The sequence below is a fragment of the Chroicocephalus ridibundus genome, chromosome 9 (assembly GCF_963924245.1).
Source record: "Chroicocephalus ridibundus chromosome 9, bChrRid1.1, whole genome shotgun sequence".
In the NCBI taxonomy this organism is placed as follows: Eukaryota; Metazoa; Chordata; class Aves; order Charadriiformes; family Laridae; genus Chroicocephalus; species Chroicocephalus ridibundus.
Window position 1 is genome coordinate 5936137 of NC_086292.1, and position 26398 is coordinate 5962534.

At 61.1% G+C, this 26398-nt stretch overlaps 2 protein-coding genes across 5 annotated transcripts; both read right to left on the minus strand.

Annotated features, from left to right (window-relative positions):
* Window positions 1-1038: 1038 nt before the first annotated feature.
* GLA (galactosidase alpha) lies at window positions 1039-7011 on the minus strand. Its single transcript, XM_063346109.1, has 7 exons — window positions 6818-7011; window positions 6312-6486; window positions 5919-6096; window positions 4331-4422; window positions 3240-3401; window positions 2466-2663; window positions 1039-2245 (listed from the first exon to the last, which is right to left on the minus strand). Exons 1-7 carry the CDS (start codon window positions 6985-6987, stop codon window positions 1982-1984), a joined length of 1239 nt encoding a protein of 412 aa, XP_063202179.1. The 5' UTR covers window positions 6988-7011; the 3' UTR covers window positions 1039-1981.
* A 4709-nt stretch (window positions 7012-11720) lies between these two features.
* Window positions 11721-23856, minus strand: LOC134521035 (glycine receptor subunit alpha-4). Of its 4 annotated transcripts, XM_063347075.1 has the most exons (10): window positions 23588-23808; window positions 20661-20794; window positions 20252-20319; window positions 19283-19506; window positions 19092-19174; window positions 18754-18894; window positions 18456-18670; window positions 18022-18171; window positions 17039-17143; window positions 11721-14032 (listed from the first exon to the last, which is right to left on the minus strand). In XM_063347075.1, the coding sequence occupies exons 1-10, from the start codon at window positions 23668-23670 to the stop codon at window positions 13745-13747; spliced, it is 1491 nt and encodes a 496-aa protein (XP_063203145.1). In that variant the 5' UTR covers window positions 23671-23808; the 3' UTR covers window positions 11721-13744. The 4 variants fall into 4 exon arrangements, with proteins under 4 accessions (XP_063203145.1, XP_063203144.1, XP_063203147.1 ...); XM_063347074.1 differs by lacking the exon at window positions 20252-20319 and having other exon boundaries at window positions 23588-23856; XM_063347077.1 differs by lacking the exon at window positions 17039-17143.
* Window positions 23857-26398: the final 2542 nt, after the last annotated feature.

Consider the following 26398-nt stretch of genomic DNA (forward strand, 5'->3'; position numbering starts at 1 on the left):
AGCAGAGCTGCCTGATTAGGCCTTTTTCCTTTCCAAGGCCTTACCAGAGAGGAGAGGCAGGTAAAATTCCTTGCCACCCAGCAATGGTTTCAACACAGTAGGGACCACAGTAATCCGAACCCCTACAGACAGCCCCTGCACTTGGCTGTTGGTCCTTCTTTACAAACAGGGAACAGTTGTACTGCCTTAAGGGGCAACGTGTGGGCAAAGGCCCTGGGACAGCTAGTGGGTATAGTATCAGGGGCTTCATCTGATGAAGCGTCACCCGCACCATTAGGCGGTGGTTACGTGCTGCAGCTCAGCTATGGCCTGCGCAGTGGCTGTGTGTTATGGTAGCTCAGAGACAGGAGAGGGACAGCTTCATACCCATGGTTCCCCCAGCTGCGTGCTGTCACGCTGAAAGCGATGGTGTGACAAGCTTCAGCTGCCTGTCCCCAGTGTCTGACTGCTGTTGGCACCTCTTCTTAGAATTTTCCTTTAAAGAAGCCCAAACACAGCACTGAAGTTTCAAATGAACGGTGACTGATGGGCAGCTGCTGAGTGTGGTACGTTATAGGGCAGCCTACCCTGGGCTTTGACGGGATCGTCCACTTGAGGCAGCAGAATGCTGCCTGTGAGTAGGAAGCCCACTATCAGCAGATGCTGGGAGCACAATGTGGAGCTTGCTTTTAAAACTAACTTTCTTGTGGTTGAAATAGAGCAGGAGAATGGAGAAATGCCTCTTCACACATCTTCATAGGGACTGAGACCACTCAGTTACCAGACTATCAGAATTTGTATTTTTGGTTATTCGGTACTGGCTGATGTGGTTGGTGTTTTCAGATTCCTGCTGCTTAAGCTGTTGGCAGCAGTGGCTTTGGCCTTTGCCCGTGAGAGGGACTGTACAGCTGTATTGTCAGCTTTACTGAGCACTGTTTGTTGTAATCGTGACAAATTTCACAAGAACTCAGTGACTTGAACAAGCTGGCCCATTTTCTAAAACCTGATTTAATTTCAGATACCATGCTGTACTCATGTACAGTGAAACTAAGAAAAAGCTTAGCCTTTTAAGGGATGCTTTAATCAAAGTGCTTAATCACAGAAATAAGAACAAATCAAGTTATCCTGATTGTGCAGTAGTCAGAAGAGAACATACTTGTACATAATGGTTGCACAAGTGATTAAGTATCCACCTCTCGTCTCAGAAGGACCTGTGTTATTCAACCTCGAGGCTAGTGCCAGCAGTAGAAGGCAAGCACATGGGCGTTTCTGGAAGGCAGCTCACCGAGGAAGGGGACCCTAGTGTTCCCACGAAGGGTGGAGAGGGATTTATCATCTGAAGGGAAGTGACAGCCACTGGTGAGAAGGACTCCTGGTGTAATGAGAAACCCTCAAAAGCCAAGTCCTGAGGCATGATACTTAACCACATTTATAATAAGCAGGCAGCTGTCAAGAAAGCAGTTGCTAAGGAGTGCAGTGATTTAGGTCGGTCCCTGAGTTGTCAGAAGGTGGAAGCAGATGCCCATGCTTTGAGGATAGTATTGGGTTTCTTCAGTGGGGGTAGGAGCAGCTTTTCTTGCTCTTGGACTGTGTGCCTGGCAAAGCAGCAAGTTTTTCCCCATTGTCCCTGAAGTGCTCAAGGAGAGCTGTAAGATGCTGCATGTATCCTTTGCATTTCTTTGGTTGGTAGTGGCAGTGGGCATTAACAGGAGTTGCTGCCCTGCTGGGGCCCTTATAGCCCCTTGGAGAAGGAATTAGGTGAGATGCCAGAGAAAGGGTAAACAGAAGAGAAGCAGCACCCCTTTCCCCGTTACCTCTTGGTGATGGAGTGATAGGTATTTGTCACGTTAAGCCGAAGGTTCAAAGTCCACATAGAAGCACATAAATAGTGAATGCTGGAGGAGAGAACAAAGGCACCCTGCTTGGAGGAAGGAGACAGGCTTCTCGTGACAAGAAGTTTGGACAGAGTCTGAGGCTTATGAAAAGATTGTCTTTGTACCTCCTATAGTACTACTACTTTCAGCAGCACCGTGCCTGTTGGGTTCACCTCCACGCTCAGGGAGGAGACCCATGTGTAAAACCCCCAGTCCCTGCTGGCTGGCAGGACCTGCCGGACGGAGCATGCTGGGTTGCAGGCCAGCCCGTTGCCGAGGAAGGTGAGGGAGAAGGTGAAGTTCTGGGGTCCTCCGATCTCCTGATGGTTTAGTACTGCCACAGCATAGGCTCGACCAGACAGAGGTCGCTCCCACAACTCAAAGTTCTTGTCCTGCCAAGGAAAAAAACCCAGGGCTTACGTTAGGGAAGGCAGAACTGATGGCCTTCGTGTCTGTCTCTTTAAACGGGCTTCAGGAGCAAGCGGGCTCACTGGGCTCCTGTTCCCAAACCCGGCGCACTCCTCTATAGCCCGTGTGTCCCCAGTGTCCCCTTTCTGAGGAGGCTGGCTGCCTGTGCCCTACACCCCACCTCCTAGCCTGGTCCTGCCATACCTTGGTGATTTGGTATCCCTGCTTGCCCAGGGGATCCTGGTTGATGGCGATCACCTCTTTGTTCTGGAGCAGCCATTTGGCCTCAGGACTAATGTGCCGCAGGTCATTGGACATGAAGAGGGGAGCTGCCATAATAGCCCACATTGCCATCTGAGTCACCGACTGATCCCAGCTTAGCCCAAAGTTTCCAATCACCAGCTGTGAGAGAAAAACAAAAATGCCCGGTAACGCTGCCTGCCGAGGAGAAACTGGGCCACCAACCTGAGCACTAGTAAATGACAGGATGCCGAGGGTGGGACCCCTGTTTGAGGACTGGTTAGATAGGCTGAATACCAGGAGGAGGACCAGATGGTTGGGAAAATCAAGGCATGATTAGTGTGGCAATTTAGGATGAACCACTGGTGGAGGTAAAGAAGAATCCTTAACTTCCTAGGTAGCGTTCAAGAATCTGCTTTTGGATGCAGGTATTCCTTCCTTGTGATGCTGGCACCCAGGGATTTTCCCCTCTGGTGGGAGATAAGCACTTTGGAAACCGTCTCCCACTGCCACATCTGTGTTCTGAACTGGCACTGCTTGTAGAGTCTGCTTTACGCAAAGACAGTGCTTCCTCGGTACCTTCTGCAGCTGTAGTTCTCTCTCCCTCTCATCAGATTCCTAATCCTAGGGCCCTATCAGAGCCCTTCCCCCAGTTCTCTCCCTCCCCTTCTCAGCCTACAGCCAAGGAAAGGGTTTTTTTGCCAGTGCCGAAAGGGACGTGGGTGTTGCTCTACTTGCCATGTCAGGATCATTCCAGCCCCCTGGCCCAGCTATCTTCACAATGCTGTCTTGGTGAAGTGCTGTCCAATCCAAGATACTCTTGATGCTTCTCCAGGAATCATAGACATCAAAAAAGTTCCTCCAGTGATTGCAGTACTGTTTGATCTCTGTGTAATTGGGCTGCCAAAATAATTAGTGTGATTAGCCAGAGAGCCTGACTGTACAAGAACAAGACTGTACACAAGGCTAGACTAGATCAGGGATAATTTGGGGGAGAACTATGATAACACCTTTCATCACCAGCCATCGGGATGATCTAGTACATCTTGGTTCCCTAGGATGCCTTGTGCCCAGTAACTCCAGTCTGCCATGCTCCAGACAATGTTATTGCTTCCCTTGGGTGAACAGTTGCAGCCATCTAGCTGTTAGAAAATTCCTTTGAGCGCTATTTTACTGAAGGTGTGACAGGGCCAGTGGGATTAAACTGTAACATCCCAGTAATTACTGCCCTTTCTTGGGTTTACATCCTGTGGTGACTAATGCGTTTAACTCCCAGTGGGAGGGAACGGCAGCATCCTGTCATGGTGGCACAGGGGATGCCAGCTGTGGGTGGAGAGCAGCATGTCAGCCATGGACCCTGGCTGGCAGAAATCTGTCGGTAAACAATGTGGGGAATTCCTATTAAATAGGCTGTCCTAAAGTCTCTCTCCTGGTCCCTAGAGATGACTGTAAGGCTCAATCTGTAGCACTCTGCCTCCAGGAGGAATAACACCGAACTGTCCGCTAACCGTGTGTCTGCATTGCCAATGTTTTGTTGCTTGGTTCCTTGGAGACAGAAAGCAGATGGATGCTGCTGTGTTCTTTGGCACATTGCAGCTGGGCTGTGCCTTCATGCTGCAGGATCCTACTGAATTCTTTTCAGCAGAGTAATGACTTGCCTCAGGTATACTTCAGGGCTCTAGAGGAAAAAGGGGTTTTCCTCTACCTTACAGTCTTTTTCTCTGTCAGACTAGAGAGCAGCAAGTTTCTCGGGAGGCTGTTTTGCACTTAAAGCTTTTTTGTTCTTTCCACTTTCAGCCCCAGGATAAGCCTCGAGAAATGCTCCTTACCTGCTGCACAGGCCTCAGGTAGAAAGGCCATTCACAGGAGTACACAATGCTCCTTCCAGTCTTGTTCAGGGCCAGAGACATGCGTCTGTAACCTAAAGGAAGAGGACAGGCAGAGGTTACACAATCTCCTTGGTCAGAGGAACTAGTCCAATGTCACAGGTTCGGGTTTCAGTTCAACTCTTGCAAAATCAAGGATGAAACACCACAGGGAGGACAGGGGAGCTTATAGTCTGCAGCCAGTGGCCTGCCTCCCAAGGACAGGTGAGCTTCTTCACAGCTTTGCTACAGGTCATGGGCAGGCTCATTGCTCCACGACTGCTGATCTCTTTGTACGTACAGCCGTGGGTAGAAGCTGCAGTTTTGCTGTGTGGCATTTTTCCCTCTAGATACCTGGGAAATACAAGTTGGTATCTATCAAGCTGCTAGGTACAGCTTTGCTGGGTAGTGTAGCAGTATGTTCTTATGAGGCGTTTGTGCCATATGGACTGGGCAGGAATTCAAAAGCACTAGCTAGCTTTTTCCTGTCCTTGTCCCCAGACAGCCCTTTTAAGTCCATTTTAATCAGCAGAGAGAGAAATAAAGGCTCGCTCTCTCCCCTGGAACTGCTTCAATACAACCAGATTTTATCTGGGTTACACATATGATCCAACAAGAGCTTTCAGCTCAGCCGTCACTTACGGTGCTGAGCTGTGCTCCTGGCTGTGGCAGCTGGCATATGCCCCACCAACTGGCTTCGATGGGATTGTCACTTGGGCATGTTCTCCCTGCCAGGCAGAGCCAGGACTGCGTGCAGGATTCCTGCTGCCAAACACCGTGGTGCTGACTGTGCCAGCAGCCAGAGTCCAGTCAAGAGAAAACCGCCTTCTGAATTGCATCGTTCTTCCCACAAATCTGCTCCCGTGGCACTGGGATTTGGTTGTGCTTGTAGCCAAGCCCCCCCCCCCTCAGCACAGTGAGCTACTGAAGCTTTCAACTGCTGACTTGCCAGCCTCTGTGCAAGTAACTTCTGAACTGGGATTTACACTGGCGTGCTTTAAAATGAAAGCCCCAGGAGGATTTTCATGCCAGAATTTCCTTCATTTTTTTCCATTAAAAGCCCTGATAACTGCCCTTTTTTATGGCTGACACAAGCTGTTCTAGCTTCAAGCTGATGTGCATTGACACGCCCTCAGCAAAGGGATTAAGGGTTAAGTGTGTGAAACGTTTTGAGCTCTCCAGTGAAAGCACTGCAGAAGGGCAAAGCCTCTCCGCATTAAAAGCTGAGGCGGCAGTCTGCACAGAGAGCTCCCAGAGCACGCAGTCGATGTTTCCGTGCTCAGCACAATGTGATCTCTGGTGTGAGGAAGCTGCTCTTTCAAGCTGTGCACACCAGTGAAAGCGCCAGGAGGCTGAACTGGTAAAAAACACTTGGGCCAGCAACACTTGCTATCTTGGCCTTGGGAACAGAGTTTCATACCTGCTTTTGTAAGCAAATCCCTCAAATAAGTATGCTCAGGGAAAAACAACTCCCTGGAGCCCACCCTGGGCCTAGAATTGCTGCTGCCTGCAGAATATTCCCACTGCAGTGCTGCCTCGAGCCCACACCTACCTTCTGCCAGCAGCTCCAGCGTGCCAGAGTTGCAGCCGTCAAACTTCAGCAGATCCACGCCCCAGGAGGCAAACGTTTGGGCATCCAGGTCATAGTAGTTGTAACTGCCAGGGAAGCCAGCACACGTCTTGTTCCCGACATCGCTGTAGATTCCCAGCTTCATCCCCTTGGAGTGGACCTGCAGAAAGAGAACTGGGGATGGGGCAGCTGCGAGGCAGGAGGAAGCGGAGCTGGGCCGGCAAGGGAAGCAAAACCCCACTCCGGCAGGTAGGACCTTAGCTAAGCAGCTACGCAGCCATTTTCCACCTGGCCTTCCCTCTCCTGCCCTGCTCCCAGTGTGGCTGCAGGTTGGGTCCCCCATCACTGCCCTGCGCCGCAGCGGGTGGCACTCACGTAGTCGGCCAGCTTGCGGATCCCGCTGGGGAACCGTTTTGGGTCAGCCTGGAGCCTGCCGTGTTCATCCCGCCTGGGAGCCATCCAGCAGTCGTCGATGCAGACGTACTTGTAGCCTGCGTCCCTCCAGCCCTCGGCAGCCATCACATCGGCCATCTCCATGAAGAGCCGCTCGCTGGGCACGGGAAAGACACGACCAGGAAAGAAAGCAGAGAACGTGGCAGTCTGATTTCTGGCACCGACACGGCAACCGTGCCGCCCTTCCGCCGAGGGGCCGGGCCGGGCCGGCCGGGAGCAGGGCCCGGGGAGGGCCCCAGTCGCCGCTTGGCTCTGTGCCCTGGCACGGGAAGGGCATACCGGGTGCCAGGGGACAGTGCCGCAGAGCATCGCCCTAGGCCGGCTGTCCCCGGCCCTGACGCCGCCAGTGCCAGTACCTGGGCTCCCCTGCGGCCGGTACCCCCCGCCCCACCACCCGGGGCCGGGCCCCAGGGCACCCCCGCCGGTACCTGACGCAGCGGTGCGGGTCGGTGTCGCAGTCGGTGCGGCAGAGGAAGCGCTCCCAGTGCAGCCAGCCCATCGGCGGCGTCCGCGCCAGCCCGTTGTCCAGCGCCAGAGCCGCCGCCAGGGCCAGCGCCGCGGCCAGGGCCCAGCGCAGCGCCCGCCGTACCGCCGCCATAGCCGCCCCCCGGCCGCTGTGACGATGGGCGGTCCGACCCACCAATCGCTGCGCGGGGCCCCCCACCCTTCCGCCAATCACGAGCAGCGGTGCGCACCGCGGCCCGCCCTCTCTCCCGGCGGTCACGTGGGACGCGGCGGTCACGTGAGCGAGGCGGGAGGGCAGATGGCGACGGGGGCGAGGCCTGGCCGGGCTGGGCCTTTCGCGGTGGCTGCCGTGGGAGGCGTGGGCAGGGCCGGCCCTTCCCGGCTGCCGCGCCGAGGCCTCCGTGAGGCGCTGGGGGCCTGCCCCTGGGCTGCGAGCCTCCTCCCCGCTGCGGGGCCCGGTCCTGCGGCAGCGCGGAGGGGGAGCCCGGGTGGACTCGGGGCTGCCGTGAGCAGCGGGGCGGTGGGTTTGTGCGCGCTCCGCGGTGTCAGCGCTGGCCGCCTGCGCCCAGCGTCCTGCGGAAGTGGGGAGGGTTTGTTCTCCATGGTCCCGGGGCTTGGTTTTGTCTCTCTTCTTCAGCCCTGGCTCAGAACCGCCTGTGAGCAGCCTCTGAGTGAAACCGCTAACGGCACCTTCCTCCTCAGAGCGCCTTCTTCCCCTGTTCTCTTTCCTCCTCTGTCACCGCAACCCTCTTAACGCCCTGGGTTCCTTCACCCCTCTGAGGCATGCCGTCGGCTTCATCTTCCTCGCTTCACCTTTTAGCCTGAGCACTGCAGCTCCTTGCCCGTGGCAGCTTGTCCAGCATCAGTGGAGCAGGAGGGGTTTGGCGTTACAGAGTTTCTTCAGACAGCGTCTTGCGGTCTTGTCCTGGCTGCACGGGGGGTTTGGAGCACAGGGCTCTCGGGTGGCTCGGCTGTGCTGAGGAGCCGGCAGGGTCTCCACCGTGACCTCAGGATGTTTTACGATACTGTAGGTTGGGAGGTAAGGAAGGGGAGCGGGGTCTCTGCAAAGCCTGGCTCCCCTCTTGCAGGGATCCAAGGAGCGAAGTGAAGCCTGGGGCTGGATCCAGCGCTGACAAGAGGTTGATACAGAATGTGAGGCATGGCCAGGCTGTTTGCTCCTGCTCTGCCTGCTTGTGGGGATGCCTGAGGGGCTGGATCCAGCGTGTCTCTGCCTGGGGTGGCTGTTTCCATCCAGATCTTTGCCCTCAAATATTGTACACTCAAATTCAGACACAAGAATAAGTCATAGTCACCGGGCATTGCCCCATTTGCACCAGTAAAATCAACTTGACTGGGAGGTGGACGAGAACCTCTGGGAAGGGGCAATGCTGATGTCAGCAGGACCCAGAGAGCCGTAAGGGGCACCTGCATCTCAGTCAGTGTCTCTGAGATGAGCTTGGGATTTAATCCCTGTTTATACAGGAGTCACACAGCTGTGAGCACTGCTGGAGGAACCAGCACTGGAAGTGTGTGTGGCCGGTCAGGGAGGCACGGAGGCTCCCGCTGCCAAGGTAGCAGTGAGAAACGTGAAATGAGGAGCCGAGTCTTCCCACCATGCATCTCCCCCAGGGCTGGATCAGCTCCTGCAGCCCCGCTGGAGCTCTCATCGTGGGCCCCACCGCAGCAGGAGGAGGGGAGCAGGATGGGACCGCTGCAGGGCTGGGGCTGCCACGGCGCTGGGCTCTGGGTGCCGCTGGTGCGCGGGGCCATCCAGGCATCTCGCTAGGTGTCCTCCGATCCCTGCTCTGGTGCATCCAGGGAACAAAAGCTCTTCAGAGCCTGTGGTTTGATAATTGCTCCTTGTTTCAGTGCCGGGGTCCTCCCCCTGCCCCTTGAGGGGCTGAAGCGCAGAGGCTTCACAAAGTCGGACAAAACAAGCCACTTTAGGGGTTGGAAAACCTCATCGCTTTGTTTTTTCTTGTGCAAAACCACAGCCCAGAGCTGGGCAGATATCCCATATTCCCAGGGCTTGAGAGCGCTGCAGGGCTGATCCCTGTGTGTCCCTGGGCTCCAGCCTTCCCTCGCTGCCCCTTCCCCAATGTCCTGCCTGCCCCGCTGCAGCACCTGGGCCACCCACACCGGTTGGGCTGGGGACCACGTGGGGTGGCCCGCGGCCTGCGTGTGCTGGCTGGCTTTCCCCGAGCAGTGCAGGCTGGTCCCAAAGTGATGCTGGGAGCGGGGGTGTGTGTGGATGTGGCTGTGGGGGAGTGGGGTTTGGCAGGGCACCGGTGAAGCCCCTCTGGGAGGGTGGAGGTGACGGGCTGAGGTGTGATGCTGCGGCTTAGATGGCAGGGACACGCTGGGAGCCAAAGTGCCCCTTGGCTCCGGGGGCTCCTCTGTCCGGGGGGGCAGCACTGGCAGAGCTGTGCTGAGGGCTGGGGTGCCAGCACAGCCACGCTGCCTGAGCGCCCTGCACCTGCACCTTCCCTGTGGTGGAAGGATCCTGCCGTCACAGGGCCGGCCACAGTGGCTGTATGGTTCTGCGAGGGCTCCGTGCCCTGTGGCATGGCAGATCCCAGCAGGGCTCGCTGCCAGTCCAGCAGCTCCTTGGCGCTTTCCTTGTGTCTCAGTTTCCCCATCTGTGAGGAGCAGCCTGCTCAGGACTGGCTGGCTGACTTGGAGCTGGATGTTTTCTTTAAAAAAAAAAAAAAAAAATCCATTCCTGGGCGAAGTGTGAAGGGTGCTGAGTGCTCGGAGCCCCAGCAAGGCTGTCGCCTTGTTCTTGCTGCATTGAACTCGCCTGGCTCCGAACCCGCTGTCCCAAACAGCGTAGGACATGCTGTCCTGTGGGTGTCAGACCATCCTGACAGGGTGGTTTGCTAAACCTCTGGCAGTCGGTGTTGCCCCAGGGCAGCTCCAGGCTATGGGTGCGGGCAGGAGGCCCCTGGTGAGGGAGACAGGGAGGGAGGGAAGGTTGGCATCCCAACGCTGCCATGCGCAGCGGCAGAGCTCGGCTCCAGCAGGATCAGGCCCCCTGCGGTTGGTGGAGGAGGGGCCTGGCTGGCGTGCCATTGCAGTGCCCGGCCAAGGACACATTTCCTTGGCCCCACACAGATCACCCCAGGGAGCCTTTGGGGCTGGCGAGGGGCCGTGCTGCCCTCGCCACACACAAACCTGTGTGCGCCCGTGGCCGCCCAGCCCTGGGCATGTTGCTGGCAGGCTGTCGGGAAGCTGCCAGTGCCGATGTCTGGGAGTCCCGTTAACCTGGCGTAACTCCACTAACTTCCATTTAAACCAGCAATTAACTTGGCCACGGCTGTTGGTCCCCTGCCCACCGCTGCTTCCCGTGGTGGCTGGGACGTGTCCCCCAGTGCACAGCCTCGGGTGGGAAATGGAAAACCAACTCCATCCGAAGGCCATGGGCTTTGCTGGGGGATGAAGCCACCAAGGCTGGCCCCTAGCCACACTGTGACCTGCGGGAGGGTGAGGGGCTCAGCACCCCCAGCCTGAGCGCTGCCACTGTCCCCAAGATGTGAGGGACCCTCCGGAGCTGTGTGCTGGAGGGCAGCGACAGCCCTACAGCTGTGTGGGTGTCCCAGTGGCTCCCAGTACAAACTGGGCCGTTGGGAGAACCGGGGACAGGGGCTGAGCACTGCTCCTGACCCCAAAACTGATCCTGGGGATACCCAAACCGTAAGGGTCCGTGGGGCTGTGGGGCAGCGCTCCCCTCATGCCTTTGCTAGCTCGGTGCCATGACCAGTGCTTGAGACCCAGGGCGGGGTTTAACTTTGGAAGGATGAGTTGGGTTTTTACCATTTTTATTTTTCTGGGACGCGCTGATTTCCGGAGCTGGGTGGCTTCGGGCTGACTGCAGCGTTTATCTCCAAACAGACACCGGGTGCCCAGACCTGGCGTTGGGCAAGGGACAGAAAGGAGAGCAGGGAGTGAAGAAACTGGGCACACCGCGCTGGCGTGAAACGTCTCCCCTTGGCTGCGTCCTCTCTAGGTTTGGGGTGGGGGCAGGAGCAAGACCTCGGGGGGGTTTGGTTTGTCCCATCTAAAGAACAACCCCAGCACCACATCGGCGTGGGTGCCTCTCGCCTTGTCTCCTCCCCGCCGCAGAAGACCCCGATGGGGCTGGGCGGGTGACGGGGCTGTGAGGTACCAACAGAGACGGTCTGTGAAACTTGGCCGGGAGGACAGAGGGAGATTGATGTTTGCTTGGGCGCTCAGCCCTCAGCTGTGGGCTCTGCCTGCCCCCGCGCCAGCTGGGAACAAAAGCCCCGGCCCCGGGTGGCACTGCAGGGCTGGCGTAAGCCCCCCGGGACAGCTGGCAGCTCTGTAAGGTTGGCGCCCGCCCAGCCGGCCATTGCGAAAGGGCCGCACGGGGAGGGCTCGCCCATGTTTGGGTCTCTTGAGCTCCACGGCAGAGCTCCTCAAGAGCTCCACGGCAGAGCTCCCCTCCCAACCCCACATCTGCCCCATCTTGGGTCCTGTCCCCAGGCCAAGCCTGGATGGGGTGGAAAGGAGCTGGGGTGACCATGGGGAGCACCGGGGAGGGGAGGAGAGGGATGGGGTTTGGGGCTGGGAGCTCGCAGGTGGCTCCCGCCCAGCCCTGCCGGCATCTGTCATGCGGCAGATAAAACCCGACCGTCACCACCAATTATGTCAGAAACGGGCGGATGTAACGATATCTGTGTGTAATTGCAGGTCAGGGCTCCTGTCCCCACAGGGCTGTTGTGCCCTTCTCCCCATGTCCCTCCCACACACGGGGGTCCCCGCCGGGAGCTGGAGCTGGCCGCAGGGTCCTCAGCAGAGACAAACCCCCAGCACACCACTGAAAAATCCCAGAAAAGCTTTATTTGCGTAGGAAGATTGATGCTGTTTAAAAATCCACCGCTATTAGAGGGTGGCTCGGCCGCCCAGTGCCTGCGGGTGCTGCCGGGGCGCTGGCACCTCCCCATTCGGCGCTACCCCCAGGATGCTGGGCGAGACGAGGAGACAAGGTGCACCCCTTCCTCCGCCTCCAAACGGGGCCTCTCCAAAAACAAGCCTTGAAAGCCTGGCCTGGGCACACGGTGGGGCCGCGCGGGGACCCCCACAGTGGGGAAGGCATGCACGGTGGTGGCGGTGGGATGGAGCTGGCTCGGCCCGTCCCGGTGGGTCCTGGGAGTGGTCTGGGGCTGGTTCTCCTCCACTTGCCCCATCTGTGAAATGGGTGCATGCGGGTGAGCGCTCTGCGGGGTTCGGGGGGCTGGGCACAGGGTGGGGGTGCGGAGCTTTGCGCCCAGTGAGTCATGCAAGGGAGAAGGTGATGCTTGCGCAAGGAGTGGGGCCAGGGGCCATGGCGGGGGTTTCTGTCCTGGTCTGGCTTCATCAAGCGGTGCTGGCCTCCCGCCCACGTCCCCCTGCCCTGCAGGGCCCCTTTTGCCATGACAAGTGGGTCACTGGGGTTCTCACCGTGCCATGATGGCACCACAGCCTCCAAGGAAAGGGGTGAATCCCATTTCCATTCTGTGCTTCCTGGAAGACCCTGGGCCCTGTCCTCCACCTGGGGCTGGGGGGGGATGGACGCTGCCGGGCTGCGACCCCCCCCGGGCTGGCTGTGAGCAGGAGGAAAGGAGAGCATCAACACATTTCTCTCTGTAGGACCTACATAAGCATCACCTACTGCTTTTATTTCCTGCTAAGCACGGAGGATATCCAGGTCTGGAGGGCTGTGGAAGCCTTGCTGAGCTTGTCCTGCCGACGTTTTGGATTCTCTCCTCCCTGGTGGAGGAGCAGCGGGGCTGAACCCCCCCCAGGAGATGCCACACCTGGGCTCTGGGGTGGAGAGAAAGCTGGGGAACGAGGCAGTTTTCTCCTCCGGCTCTCTGCTGGCACTCTGGTGCCATGGGAACGCAGCAGTCTGGGGATGCCACCACTCACTGTGCTCCTCCGAAGGGATCGGCCAAGCTGCCCTCACTGCTTTCATCCCGAAAAATCTCTCTTGGAAGATGAGCTGTGGGCCCTACCCTGCAGGCGGTGCAGTGCTGGCTCCCCAGTGCCAAGTGGCTCCCATCTGTGGCTGCCATGGCCGCCTGTGTCCCCTCACCGTCAGCAGGACCGGGCCCGCCTGCTGCCTGCCCCAGGGACGGCGTTTCCTTGGAGAAAGCGGAGCCTCCTGCCCAGTGTCCCTGCTGCTGTCCTGCCTGCGGCCGCGGGCATCACAGGCAGCTCTGGGCTCTGCAGGGAGGGGAGCATCCCCGACTGGCTGCTTTGCTGTGCGTCGGAGCTGGCTGGGGGCTGGAGGGGCCCTGTCTGTTGCTGGGCTGGGGGCTATGGGGCCATAGCCAGCACCCCACGCAGTCTGGGTGCAGGCAGGGGTGCTGCCTGCTGTTTCCTGCAACCGAGCTCCGGGCCAGGGGAGGAGAGAGGACTGCACCTCTCGCCTGGCTTCTCGTGGCCCATGGCTCAGTGATGCAGCCTGGAAAAGCAGCAGCCTGACATGGAAGGTGTGGAGGGTGTTGGCTGGAAGGTGGTGTTCCCTGGCCACCAGCTGTGCAGCATCCCAAAATACCGGGGAGTCCCCTGTGCCATGGCAGTGCAGCATCCCTGGGTACCTGGGGCTCCCCCAGCACCACAGCATCCCTGGTACCCGGGGGTGACACCATGCAGGACGCAGGAGGGGTCCCTCTCTCCAGCTAACCACGGGGACCTGGCGTTGCTGATCCCCCCCTCGGGGCCCCGGCATCCAAAGGGACATGGGGGCTACAACATGTCTGGACTCCAAGGCCCAGCCCGGCTGCGTCACTGCTTCGGGACAGAGGGAAACATGGTTCTGGCTGAGCTCGTGGTGCCCGGTGTCACTGCGGGGGTCAGACCGAGAGGCAGTCATACTTTTCCGGGCCTCAGGGCACCGAGTGGATGTCCTCCGAGCGCAGCACTTTGTAGACAACCCAGTAGAAGATATTGAAGACCAGGAAGGTGAAGGGGAAGACGGCTCGGGAGATGGTGTCGATGCGCTTAGCCCGGTCGATGTAGCGCCTGCGGAGGCTCTCCCCTTCCCGCAGCAGCATGCCGGCCGGGGGGGGGCTATAGATGCTGGGGCCCTCCGCAGCCCCATCCTTCGGCTGCAGGCAGTGGCCCAGCCCGTAACCTTGCAAGTAGAAGCGGCTCTCGCGGACGAGCTCTTCCTCCTGGCGAAGGGAAAGGCTGTCAGCCGGGGCACCTCGTGGGTGCCGATACTGCAGGGCGAGCAGGCGTTTGTGGCTGCGTGTCCTATACACCCCCCCCGCCGGGCGATACGGTCGTGTAAGTGGCCGGCGCAAGGCTAGGTGCTTTTTCCGAAAGCCCGAAGGGTGCAGGCAGAAGCACGGGGCCGGCAGGCTGCAGGCAGCGGCGTGCACAGGGTGCGGGGGCCAGCACTGACCCACTGCCTTGTCGTCTGGTGTGTGTTTTAAGGGTGCACCCAAGGGCGACCCCGACCCTGGCAGCCTGATCCCCCCTGGCTTCCTCCCAGCTCTGGCTGGGAAGCCCGGCTCTCCGGCAACTGGGGGGATGGGGGTGAAGTGGCGGGGGGTGGAGATGGGCACATAGGGGTGCGGGGGATGCAGGTTATACAGGGGCGGGGGGGAGGCGGGTGCAGAGCGCAGAGCGGTGCAGGGTGAATTGGGGCGCGGGGAGCTCGGGGGCGCAGGCACCGCTGTGGCAGCCGTGTTTGCTGCAGGCTGGACGCACGCCTGGGCCAGTGGCTAGGAGGGGTCAGGCAGCTTGCCGGGGCAGAGCTGGACAGGGATGCAGGAGCTTGGCTACCATCAGGGCTTGCAGGGCCTCCCAGTCCCTCCAAGGGCCCAGATCCCAGTTTCTCCCCATGGCTGCTTAGCGGGGGATGCCCGGTGCAGCAGAGGAGGGAGGCTGAGCGAACTGGGCTCCTTGCTGGCCTCTCTCTCCTTGTTCACCCCATCTCGCCCATGCTGGCAGTGGGCTGCATGCCCATGGGGGCTGCGTGCCCATGGGGGCTGCATGCCCATGATCAAGCCTGCAGAAGTCCTTTGAGAGCCGGGCACTTGCCCTCACCCTCGGGTCGCAGCCCACAGCCACCGTTTGGTGGCACAGCCCTGCTCGCCTCGCAGCCCCTCGGTACCGGCCAGCGCTGCCCATGCTCCTCCCCAGCCACAGCTGCGCATCGTTAGCGACGCGCATCGTTAGCGATTCGCCTCGTCCCGCTCTTCTATCCTGTACGCACAAAGATTTGGCAAGGGACCGGCACATGCAAGCCTGGGCTGCACGTCTGGCTTCTCGCCGAGCCCCTGGAGCCACTCATTTTGGTCTCTGTGGCTCATCCCCCCTTTGCCCCACCGCTGCTCTATCTGCGGTGGGTCTCTTCTCCCCGGGGCGTGCTGCAGGCCAGTCCCTCGCCTCGTGCTATGCCCACACGCAGCCCGGGTGCCGGATCCCAAACGCCGTCTCCCACCGGCACTGCCCTCCGAAGCCCGGAGAGCAGCCTCCTCGCTGAGGTCAGCCTGCACAGGCGCTCAGCCGGCACGGGGGCTCTCATGCGGACATCTTGCACCCTGGCGTCTTTATTTAACTCCGAAATCTGCCCGCTAAGCAAGATTTCTCAGTGGGAAGAGCAGCAGCGGCTCAAATTGCTGAGATTAGTTCTCATTTGCAGCAGAGTTTTATTCCCCTGTGCCAGGCGGAGCGCTTGCGGCCACCTGGGGGACACGGTCGGGGGGGGGGGGACGGGACGGGGACCCTGCATGCCCTGCAGGGCAGCAGCTATTCCCCCAGCCCAGGGAGCCATCAGGCTCAGCCAGGGCGTTTTGGGGGAGGAGATGGCAGATTGGGAGTGCTGGTCCTCCCAGCTGGGTCCCTCCGGGCTGGGGCAGCCCCCAGGTGCTTACCGAGGGCCGAGGCTGGGGACAGGGAGCTCCCTGGGCCTGGGATTTGCCGTGGGGCTGCATCGCCTGGGCTGTGCTGCTGGCACTGGAGCTGCGGGCAGTGGGGCTCTGCTCCAGTGTCTGGCCGAACAGCAACCCGGGATGCTCCTGGCTGCACCCAGTGCCTTGCCTGCAGCACCCCGGGGGGGCTCTACAGCTTCCACCTCAGGGCAGCTGCGCTTTGGTCTCTTTTAAGCCACCAGCTTGTTCCTGGGTTCGGCAGAGCCTCCCCCTCCCTGTCCCGGTTGGGTGGGTGCTCATCTCCAGGGGTCGGTGCCCAGGGGCTGGGAAAGCAGGGAGCGTGGTGGGGGGAGCAGGGAAGCATCTCCTGGCGTCCAAGGGCTGATGGTGGTGGAGGGGAGGCTCGGGGCAGCCCGGCTGGGTGGGGAGGTGAGGATGTACCGGGCCTGATCTCCTCCTGGGAGCTGCGGTTGTCCCCCAGCATCTCCCCGCTGCCTTGGCAGCCTGCCCCGCCGCTCCTCCCTACACCTTGAGCGGCAAAGTGCCTGCGTGCCCTGAGCAAGTGCCCACGCTGGGGTGACTGCAGGGAGCTGTGGGTGCCTCAAACCCAGAAAAGCCACCAGGAAGAGCTCCCACCCTGCCAGAGGTGTTGGCATGGCCAGGGGTCACAGAATCACAGAGTCACAGAATGGCAGGGGTTGGAAGGGGCCTCTGGAGATCATCTAGTCCAACCCCCGGCCAGAGCAGGGTCACCCAGAGCAGGTGGCACAGGAACGCCTCCAGAGGGGTTTGGAATGTCTCCAGAGACGGAGACTCCACCACCTCTCTGGGCAGCCTGTGCCAGGGCTCTGCCACCCTCAGGGGAAAGAAGTTCCTGCCCAAGTTTAGGTGGAACTTCCTATGCTCGAGTTTGTGCCTGTTACCTCTTGTCCTGTCACTGGGCACCACTGAAAAGAGCCTGGCCCCATCCTCCTGACACCCACCCTTTCAGTATTTATGGTCCATCAATCTGCCCCAGCATCATTCATCCCTCGGCAAAGGGGGCTGCTTTACAGAAGGGGAAACTGAGGCACGGAGCAGGTGCGTCTCCAGGGAAATCTGCTCCATTCCCATCCCTCTTTTCATCTCTTTACAGCCTAGGGAGGGGCAGCTCCATCCTATGGGCACATCCTCTGTGCAAATCACTGCCCTGCTTCTTCCACTGGGGCCGGCTCCTGGGGGGGCTGGTTTTGGGGAAGAGGGGGGTGAGGTTTGGCTGGGGGTTGCGCTGCGGGGGGCTGCCGGAGGGTCGTGCTTTACCCGGGAGCTGGAGAGCTGCGAGAGCGTCGCGTAGGTGTGCTCGCCGCCGTGCCGGCCGCTCAGCTGCCGCAGGGACTCCAGGCTGGCCGTCCCGCTGCTCAGGCCCTTTTGGCATCCGACACCAAACAGAAACAGGACAGCGGGTGACCGATGGCTCTGCCCCGGCCCTGGGGACAGCAGCTCTGGGTGCCGGGATGGGGACAGCTGGGGGACGGGGGCTCAGCATGGGGGGGAAAAAGCCCTTCCAGCAGTGCCCGGGCACTGGGATCCATCTTCGGCAGGTGCCGAAGGGATTTGGCTGCACAGGGAACTGCGAGCCCGGCGGTGTGTACGTGTACTCGTGTTTTCCATGGAGGTCTGGTGCCTCGCAGTGTGCGTGTGGCAGGAAAATGAGAGCGGGGACAGCCACGTGCCTTCCTGGAGCATCTCACAGGCCTGATGCCTGCGCCGATGGGCTGACGGAGGGGAGGACTGTCCTGCGAGAGCGGGACCCTGCCTCTCCCGGCCCTGCTGCCCTCCCCTCTGCAGCCCAGACCCTGTCCCTGGGTGCCACCAGGTCCCCTTGCTGCTTCACCGCCCTGTCACCTCTGCGGCACAGCAAGGAGCCCGGGTTTGGGGCTGCAGGTAAGGGGAAAGGCCGTTTCCCCCACCCTCGCTGTTTATTTTTCTTCGTTTTTAGAGGAAGCAGAGCCTGAGGATGTCCCAGCAGGAGGATGGCAGCACCCTGGGCGCGTTTGTGCTGGCAGAGCCTGGGCACCCATGGGTGCTGTGCACCGTGCTGCTCAGGCAGGCAGAAGGACTGCGATGCCCGTGGGTTCCTGGTGTGCCATCAGGGCTGGCTACAAGCCCTGGACAGAAGGACACAGCCCAGCACTGAGCCCTCCCCCGGCGGCTGCTGAGGAACTGGCCCTGTAGCCCCAGGGTGTCCCCTTGGCTGCTGAGGACGGACAGACGTCATAACAGCAGTGGTGGAAGGGACTCACCATCCTCTGCCGCCGCTGGCGCCGGCGCAGGCGCATGAACTCCTTGTGCTGGCGGGAGACGAAGTTGACGGCTGCGTACTCCAACAGGGCGGCAAAGACGAAGAGCAGGCACACGGCCATCCAGATGTCGATGGCCTTCACGTAGGAGACCTGCGAGGGCGAGAGGGGGCTCAGGGACCCGCTGCCCCCCACCTTGTTCATACCCCCCGCTGCCAGCTTCGCCCTGCTGCCAAGGGGCACAGGAGCCCTCTCAGCTGGGACACATGGGCTAGAGCTTGCCCAGCCAAGGAGCACCGTGTTCCCCTTTGGCTACGGATCCAGCCATTCCGAAGGGAAGGGTTCCCCTGCCCCTGGGGCACTGGGGGTGGCAGCGGGCACCCCGGGTGCTCCGAGCAGGCTGGAACATCGAGCTCCAGTGTGGAGCCGGCACTGACCTTGGGCAGGGAAGCACGGGAGCCGGCGCTCTGCGTGGTCATGGTGAGCACGGTGGTGATGCCCAAGCCCACCCGGGCCGGCGCCGCGTCCATGTTGATCCAGAAGGAGACCCAGGAGAGGATGACGATGAGCAGGCTGGGGATGTACATCTGGATCAGGTAGTAACCCATCTGCCTCTCCAGGTGGAACTTCACCTCAATGCAGGTGAACTTGCCTGTGAGGAAAGACAGCCCCGATGGGCGAGAGGGACCCCCAGGCCATGGCGGGGGGGTGGCAGCGGGTCCCTGGGGTGCTCACCTGTGTTGTAGTACTTGGTGCAATAGCCCAGGTCCTTCTCATCCCTGAGGATGAACTGAGGGAGCGTCAAGCCTTCTGCTACCTGCACGGCCTCCTGCTCCTCCAGCCACTCGAAGATGAGGTCGTTCATGGTGTAGCCAACTGGAGGGGACGGAGGGAGCCATGGGACAGGGGGGACACGCACCCCATTCATCCCCACCCTGAACGACCGCTCCTTCCTGCTCACCTCCTTCAGAAGCAGGGAGATGCCAGCCTTTGGGATGGGGTGGGATGGGATAGGATGTGACAGGGTGGGTTGCGGGGGATGAAGCATAGCTTGAACCCCCCTGGGTACTCACAGCTCTCCAGCTGCATGGTGCATGTCTGGATGTCCATGGGGAAGTTCTTGAGGTCCATGGGACAAGACAGGATCAGCGTCAGCCTAGAGGAGGCAGAGGAAAAGAGGGGGTTGCTGGGGCTGCCCCACAGGAGGCAGGAGGAAAGCTTTGCCTCCCCACTTGGGCGTTGGACCGGAGGAGAAGGGTTCTACCTAATGCTGTAGAGCACATTGCCATTCTTGAAGATGCGCAGCAGCTTGTTGTCGGTGGTGACCTCATGGAAATTGGCCCCTTTCTCGTTGGCGAAGAACAGGTCTGGCTTCCAGATGGAGTCAAGCATGGAGGGGTCGAGGTCGAGGGAGTCGTCGGGGTACTCGCGGTAAGCCAGGCGGGGGTCGTTCCACTGCTGCCGCAGGAAGACGTTCACCCGGTAGTCCTGGGGCAGAGGGCACCATGTCAGCTGTGAGCACCCCACGGTGGCCGGGGGGGAGGAGGAAGAGGAAGAGGAAGAGATGGAGGAGGAGGTGGAAGGGGGGCTCTCAGATGAGGCTCAGCCTTGCAGGTTCTGCCTGCCTGACACTAACTGCTCATGGGGAAGGGGTAGCTCAGGAGCCTTCCCACGCTGTCGGCAGCCAAGGGAAGTGAAAATGCCAAAGCCAGAGCAGCCGAGAGGAGGAGAAGGAGGAGGAGGACCAGTAGCTGCTCCTTGCAGTGTTCCTTGCAGGGCTCTGTGGCCCTGTGGGAGCTTGATGTCATGGTTGATGGTATTAAGGCTTTGCCCCAGCACAAATAGGGAATTTTTAGCTCTGGGGCTTCCTCAAAGGAGTTCCTCATGAACCCCGAAGAGGCTGGGGATGGCAAGGACACAGCTCGCCTGTGTGGTATGGCACCTGCCGAGCCTCCAAACAGCACGGAGCTACCGCTGGCTGCCTTGCTCCGACCCTTCAGGGTGTTTCTCCCAGCTCAGGCATGGGGAATGTGGCCTACACAGCCAAGCTCTGGTTAACTGTCCCCAGAAATGCCCCAGCCATTTGCTATGGCACTTCATGTCCCCACCATGGTGCTACAGATGGCTCACAGGACCCCCATGAGCACGGCCATGGGTTCAGGCACCGGGACCCACATGCTCCCCAGCCCCGAGGCGCTGGGAGAGGAGCCCGTTGCACTGGCGAAACCCTCACCATGGTGGTCTCGGTGACGGAGCCGAAGCTGTTGATGAAGATGTTGCACGTCACGTTGACAGGTGGACCTGCAAAACAGCAGGAAGCCTCCTCTCACGGCTGGCCGGGGAGACGCAGGCACCGCAGGGGCACATGAGGGGATGTCGCCTCCTGCGCAAGCATCCCCCTGCCCGTGGGGTCACCCTCCGCACACCCTGCGAGCACCGCAGCCGCTGGTGCTGTCAGGCAACGTTGGCCCACGCAGGGCTGCTGCAATCGCAGGAGCAGCTGGGACCCTGGGGAGGGCATTGGGACGGAGGGATGTGGGTCTGGGTCCTGCCCCCAAACCCATATCTGCCTCTTCCCTGGTTTTGGACAGCCATAAGTGTGGATTACTGCCAGGTTTGGGACCCCCACGTCCTCCCCTTACCTTTGAAGTTGGGTCGAATCCGGGCGTCGTACCCTGATGTTCGTCCCATAAGCTTGTCCAGGAAATCGGAGGGTGACATGGGCTGGGGGGAGCTTCGGGAAGCAGCTTTAATCTCCTCCCGCCCTGAGACCAGCCTGCAGGGCAGAAGAGCCAGGTCAGCTGCTTGCCGGCACCAGGGGTCTGCAGGCACATTTTGGCACCCTGTGGGGATTGTCAGCTGCCAGGGGAAGAGGCTGTGCCTGCGCCGCATCTGCTCCAGCACCGGTCCCCAGGACCCCTTCCTCCCTCTGCTGTGATCCCGGCGGCTTCCCCCCTCGCCCATCACAACCTGCATGCCATGAATCCATGTTTTGCCTGTCCCCTTGCCAGCAAAGCCCCTGCCCACCGTGTCCCCTGGCATTTCATTCGGGGATGGGTGCCTCCCGGCTCCAGGGCTGTGATGGGAACCGGGAATGTTCTCATTCACGGCAGCCGGGCTCTGTGCCGGGGATGGAGGGGGAAAGCGGGCAGGGTCCCTCCCCGGTTCAGTCGCCAGCCCTGGCTTGAGTTGCTGAGCAGATGTCCATACCCTGGCTGGCATGGACTCATGGCTTGGGGGGCTTGGGGACCCCCCAAGCTGTGGGCTGGCCTGGCGTGAGCGAGGAGGTCCCTAGGAGCACAGCTGAGGTTGTGATACCTCGCCAGGGGCCAAGAGGACATGGCAGGAGAGGAGCAGCAAAGCCCACCTCCGCACCGGCCGCGGCAGAGCTGACATGAGCTCTCCCACGCAGCGCTCCTAACGATGATGGAGACTTATTTAAACTGACCTTGGAGGGGATATTTTTGTGAACGCATCTTAGCCTGCCAGTTTCTCTCCTTCCGTCAGTCTATAATGATCATTTCAAGGAACAATGCGAGAGATGTTCGCTCACCACATTGCTAGGCATGTGGCTGTGATGGAGAGGAATTAGCTGGAGACCTCTGGAAACAAAGGGAGCTTTGAGCACGCTGCTGGTGCTGCTGCTGGCTGCCTCCTAACTCCACCAGGTCCATGCTCAGGTGGGTCCCACTCCTGCTTGGAGCTACAACCCCGTTATCACAAGCCGAGGATGATGCTGGGAGCCGGGACCCCCTGGGGTCCTTGTTCCTGCCTCCTTGTTCCTACCTACATACCTTGTTCCTACCTCCTCTCAGGGGAGTGGGATTCACCCTGGAGGGGCTTATGTGCATCCTTGCTGGCTAGAAATGGCCACAACGACCACCCCAACATGATCCAGCTGGGCAGTTTTTCCCTTAATTGGAGAGGGGAGCAGAGAGTATCCGAGACTGGTCCTGGCTGAGAGGAAAAGGCCGGGAGAAATTTACGGAGCTGCACGAGAGAGGTGCGCCTTTGGGAGGAGGGCTGTGAGAGACCAGGGTAACAAGGAGTTAAGCCAGGCCTCTGCCTGCCACATAGCCATGAACCATGTCCTCCTCCCACGCTGGAGAGGAGGATGAGGGGTCTCCCCTGGAGCATGTGGGAGGAAGGCTCCCTTGGCTCCGCGGCAGCTGGCTCCTTGAAGAGGCTCAGCTAACTGGCCAAGCAGCAGTGGATCTGCAGCCCCAGCAATGCTCGGACCTTGGGGACTGCAGGGGGGGTGCAGAAACACCCCGGGTGCAGCCACCTCCAGCGGCATCTCTGGCAGGGCCGTGCTGGCACACAGCCCCTGGGCATAGCCCCTGCGTCCTGGCTCTTCTCAGGGTTTGGCGGCAGCTCCCCAGTTTGGCCACTGCCTGCCCCAGGGGACTCTGCCGCTAAGCTGGCCCGGGCACTGCGGGGCTCTGGAGCTCAGCGCCTCCGTGGAGGGAGGGGATGGCGGGGCTGGAAAACGCTCACGTCCACCTAAAAATGCCACCCCGCCACCCTGAGAAAAGCAGTTTCCGCATATGAAGTGATGACATTTTGACACGATTTCTCCCCTCCCCGGCACAAATGCTGTGGTTCCCCACCGCGCTGCTCCAGCTGTACTGGCTGAATGGTGGGAGGGGGGCTGGGGCCAGGGAGTGGGCTCAGCCCAGGGGCACTGCAGCCCCCCAGCCCCTCCCTGCCTGTCCCACTCTCCCCAGCATCCCACCTTGTCCCAGATAGCACCCAAGGTGGCCGGAGAGGGAAAAAGGAACCCTGGGGGCTTTGGATTTTCCACCCAGGTGGGCCAAGAGTTGTTCCTGCACCCATGGAACCTGGGTCACCCATTGGCCTTGGTGACCCAGGGGCTGGGCCGGGGACTGTCCTGAGCCCACCCCCACCCCCCCGCCCCAAAATCTCTGAGACAGGAGAGGGTCTGGGCGTCACAGGGACTTTGCAGCATTGGAAAGGGAGCTGCCTGGGCCATCACCTGGCTCAGCTCATCCCTTCTCCCACCATGGCAAGGGTCCCCAGCTGGCCTGGGGCCAGAGGGACCGCTGGGGAGACTCAGCACTGGGGCAGGGGCTGCTGGGGACAGGTAGAGCCTGGGGGTGTGTGGCTGGGGCTGGAGGGGGAAGGTGGGTCCCCAGGGTGCTGGGTCAGGGTCTCGGGGAATTGAGGAAGAGGCCAGATTTGGGGAGCTCTGGCAGCCTGTGGGAAGGTCCGCATCGGGACTGGGAGGGTTCTGGCTGGGGGGAGCAGCCCCTGAAGAGAGGTCTGGATCGCGGCTGGGGGGTCCTCGGGCTCTGGGAGGGGATGTCCGTGTCCCGCAGGAGAGATGCGTCTCCGAGAAGGGGTGATGCCCAGGTCCCGGCGGGGAAATGTGTCTCCCGGGGGATGGGGGTCTGGGTGCCGGAGAAGGGGGTGTCGGAGGAGGAGGTGCCGGAGGAAGGGGTGCCGTGGGAAGGGTAGGGAGAGCAGCGGCTCCCGCAGCCCCACGGCCCGCGAGTGGGAGCCGCCCCGCCGGACGCGCAGCGCCGAGCACCCCGCGCCGTGCGCTCACCTGAGCGGGCCGCGCCGGGGCAGGAGGCAGCCGAGGAGGAGGAGGAGGAGGAAGGCGAGGACGCCGGCCCGGAACGCGCCCATCCCGCCGCAGCCCGCAGCCCCGCCGCCCCGGGCGCACGGGCATGACCCGGCCGGCGGCGGCGGCGCCCCCGCTCCCGCTCCCGCCGCACCGGGGCCGCTGCCGCCGCTGCCGCCACCTCCCCCCGCCCGTTCCCGCTCCTCATAGTCCGGGCGAGCGGGAGCCCGCCGCGGGGTGGGCGCCGACCGGCTGCGGGGCCCGGGAGCCGGGCGGAGCCTCGGCCGCCGCGGCGGGGAGGAGGCGGGCACGGCGGCGGGGGGCTCCCCGCCGCCGTGCCCGCCTCCTCCCCGCCGCCCCGGGGACTTCTGCCGCCCCGTCGGGGCTGTCCTGGAGCCCAGGTGTCCCCCCGTGGGGGGTCCGAGGCGCGGGGCGGCAGGGCCCTGCCCCGGTTCTGGGGAGGGAGGCAGCTCCCTGAGGGGTTTGAGAGGGTCCGGGGGGCGCGCTGCGATCGGGGGATGCACCGGGGATGTGGCAGGGCTGATGGCTGTGCTGGGATCAGGGGATGAGTTGGGCTGAGGGATGCTCCGGGGACGAGGGACGTGCTGGGATCGGGGGATGCTCCGGGGACGGGAAATGCACTGGGATGAAGGGCTATGCAGGGGCTGAGGGATGCCCTGGAGGTACTGCCCGTCGGAGTGGGAGGGAGAGGCTGGGAATAGCGGGGGTCCTTCTTCCCTCAGCCTGGCCTGGAGGTGCCTACCCCGCGGCTGCAGCTCGGGCAGGCTGGGGCACAGTCCCCGGGGGGCTCAGCCCTCCTGGCGGGACCCCTGTGCTGGCCTTTCCCAGAGTCAATCCTGTCCCTCGGTAGGGGCAGGTAAGCTCCTCGGAGAAGGCAAGATGGACAGTCGTGTCTGCGGGATGGCAAGGAGCTGCCGTGGCTGCCAGAAAGAGGGAAACCAAGGCAGAGGAGCTGCTTGTTAACCAGATTGGCATAGGCAGGGCTGGGACTCGGGCTGCTTGGCTACCTCTGCCCTGTCCCCTGGGGCCACCTGGCTGAGCCAGAGTCACCTCTCGGCCTAGGTAATCTGTGATTAATTTGCGAGGAAGCAAATAGTATTAAAAAAAGAGAAAAGCGTAGAATAAAGGATTCCCGGCGGATATGTTGTTCAGGTTTCCGTTCACCCTACTGTGACTGGCTCATCTCGTTTATTTGTATTAATTAGAGTTTGGTAATGGCTAGGAGCTGCCGTACGAAGCCATTGCTGCAGGGGCCTGCAGAGGATCATCTCAGGAGAGGATGAGGACTTGTCCCAGGGCAAGTGAGGGGCTGGGGTCTGGGCTGGCTTCTCCTCGGCACAAAGCCAGTGCAGGATTTTGAAGGCTCCCAGCTGAGTTTGCTGCAGGGAGGCAGCACGAGCGAGGGCTGGCTATGTGAAGCCCAGCCTGGGGTGCCTAGTCCGGCACAGGGGAGAGGGCAGGGGGCTGTAGGCAGCGGGCACTTAGCTGCGAGGCCCCACGCGGGAGTGCTCGTCCCCACTCATCGGCTCTCCCAGCACCAGGAGCTGGGAGAAGTCTCCTCCAATTACCGTTGCCATTAATGTTTACGGGGCCATGGCGCTGGGAGGCGCAAGGCAGGATCTGGAACCCTGGGGCGAGGAGCAAACGCACACTGCGCGACAGCTCCTCTTCCAGAGACTGTCCAAGCTAAGTGGACCTGACACCGCTGGGAGGGGGGGAGCCAGCCGCATCCTCTCCTCCCTCCGGGGAAACTGAGGCACCCGCGTGCCGTGCCTGCATCCATGAGGAGCTCAGGGGTGGTTGGAGTGGCCATGGGGACAATTCTGCAGGCAGCCATGAGCACAGGCTCTCAAGATGACCAGCTACAAGCCTCGGCCGCACATGTTGTGGTCAGCAGGGGACTGGGCCTGAGCTAACAAGGCCCTCGGAGATGCCGGTGAAGCCAATGTGGAAACACAGCTCCCAGGCAGGGCTGCAGGGGACCGTGCAGCCGTAGCCCTCCTGCCCGCCCTGCAGCTCTGCAGGCAACAAGCGCTGTGAGGAGCGAAGCCGTGCTGAAAATAAGCTCTGAGAAAATGAAGGCAGCGAGCATCCCGTCGGGAAGGAGAAGGCAGCGCTGATTTGTTGCCGGCCGGGTCGAGGGGGATGGAGCAGGAGCTGCAAAAGCAGAGCCCGGCCATGCCCGGGGGAGCCCAGGCACCGTGCCGCATCCTGGCCAGGGGATTTTTGGGAGTGACAAGAACAGGCTTCTCCCTCATGTTCCTCAGATCAGAGCATGAGGTGGTTTTCCTGTAAACAGCAAAGATGCCAGCCAGCAGGAGATGGGAGATGGGCTCCCGGGCGCAGGCATCCACTGCCAGGCTGCCCTGCGGCCGCTCTCCCCGGGGGCAGCAAGGCTGGGGGGGGACAAGGACCACACTATGACCCGGGGTGTGGGCAGCAGGTGCCAGCCTGGTGCAGTCCCCAGGGCTGGCATCGGCAGGGTCCGCTCTGGGGATCCCCCTGTCCCTGCCCCGAAGCCGTCCCCGTCACCGTGCCAGGCTCTGCTAACAGGAGGGACGCAGGCAGCAGGGGCTGGGGCTGCTAAGACGGGGAGGAAAGCGTGATGGCTTTTTTCCCCTTTTCCTTCGCTGTCTCTGAGCCCACGTCAAACTGTTCCCCTGGGGCCGGACTCTTATCCGCCGCGAATCTGCCCGGATCTGGAGCCTGGAGGAGGGTTGTGCCGATCCACACTGCCTGGATCCCGACCCCTCTCCGCTGCTCAGCCCCTGC

What these genes read in the sequence shown, in the direction of transcription:
- GLA (XM_063346109.1), bottom strand. Translation starts at nt 6,987, where the DNA reads ATGGCGGCGGTACGGCGGGCGCTGCGCTGGGCCCTGGCCGCGGCGCTG. An exon ending in GCTGGAGCTGCTGGCAGAAG is followed by an intron (nt 4,423 to 5,918) that starts GTAGGTGTGGGC and finishes CTCTTCCTTTAG; the next exon opens with GTTACAGACGCATGTCTCTG. An exon ending in AGGGATACCAAATCACCAAG is followed by an intron (nt 2,246 to 2,465) that starts GTATGGCAGGAC and finishes TTTCCTTGGCAG; the next exon opens with GACAAGAACTTTGAGTTGTG.
- LOC134521035 (XM_063347074.1), bottom strand. Translation starts at nt 23,813, where the DNA reads ATGAGGAGCGGGAACGGGCGGGGGGAGGTGGCGGCAGCGGCGGCAGCG. An exon ending in GATTCGACCCAACTTCAAAG is followed by an intron (nt 19,507 to 20,660) that starts GTAAGGGGAGGA and finishes CCTCTGCCCCAG; the next exon opens with GACTACCGGGTGAACGTCTT. An exon ending in CACCATGCAGCTGGAGAGCT is followed by an intron (nt 18,895 to 19,091) that starts GTGAGTACCCAG and finishes CGTCCCCTCCAG; the next exon opens with TTGGCTACACCATGAACGAC.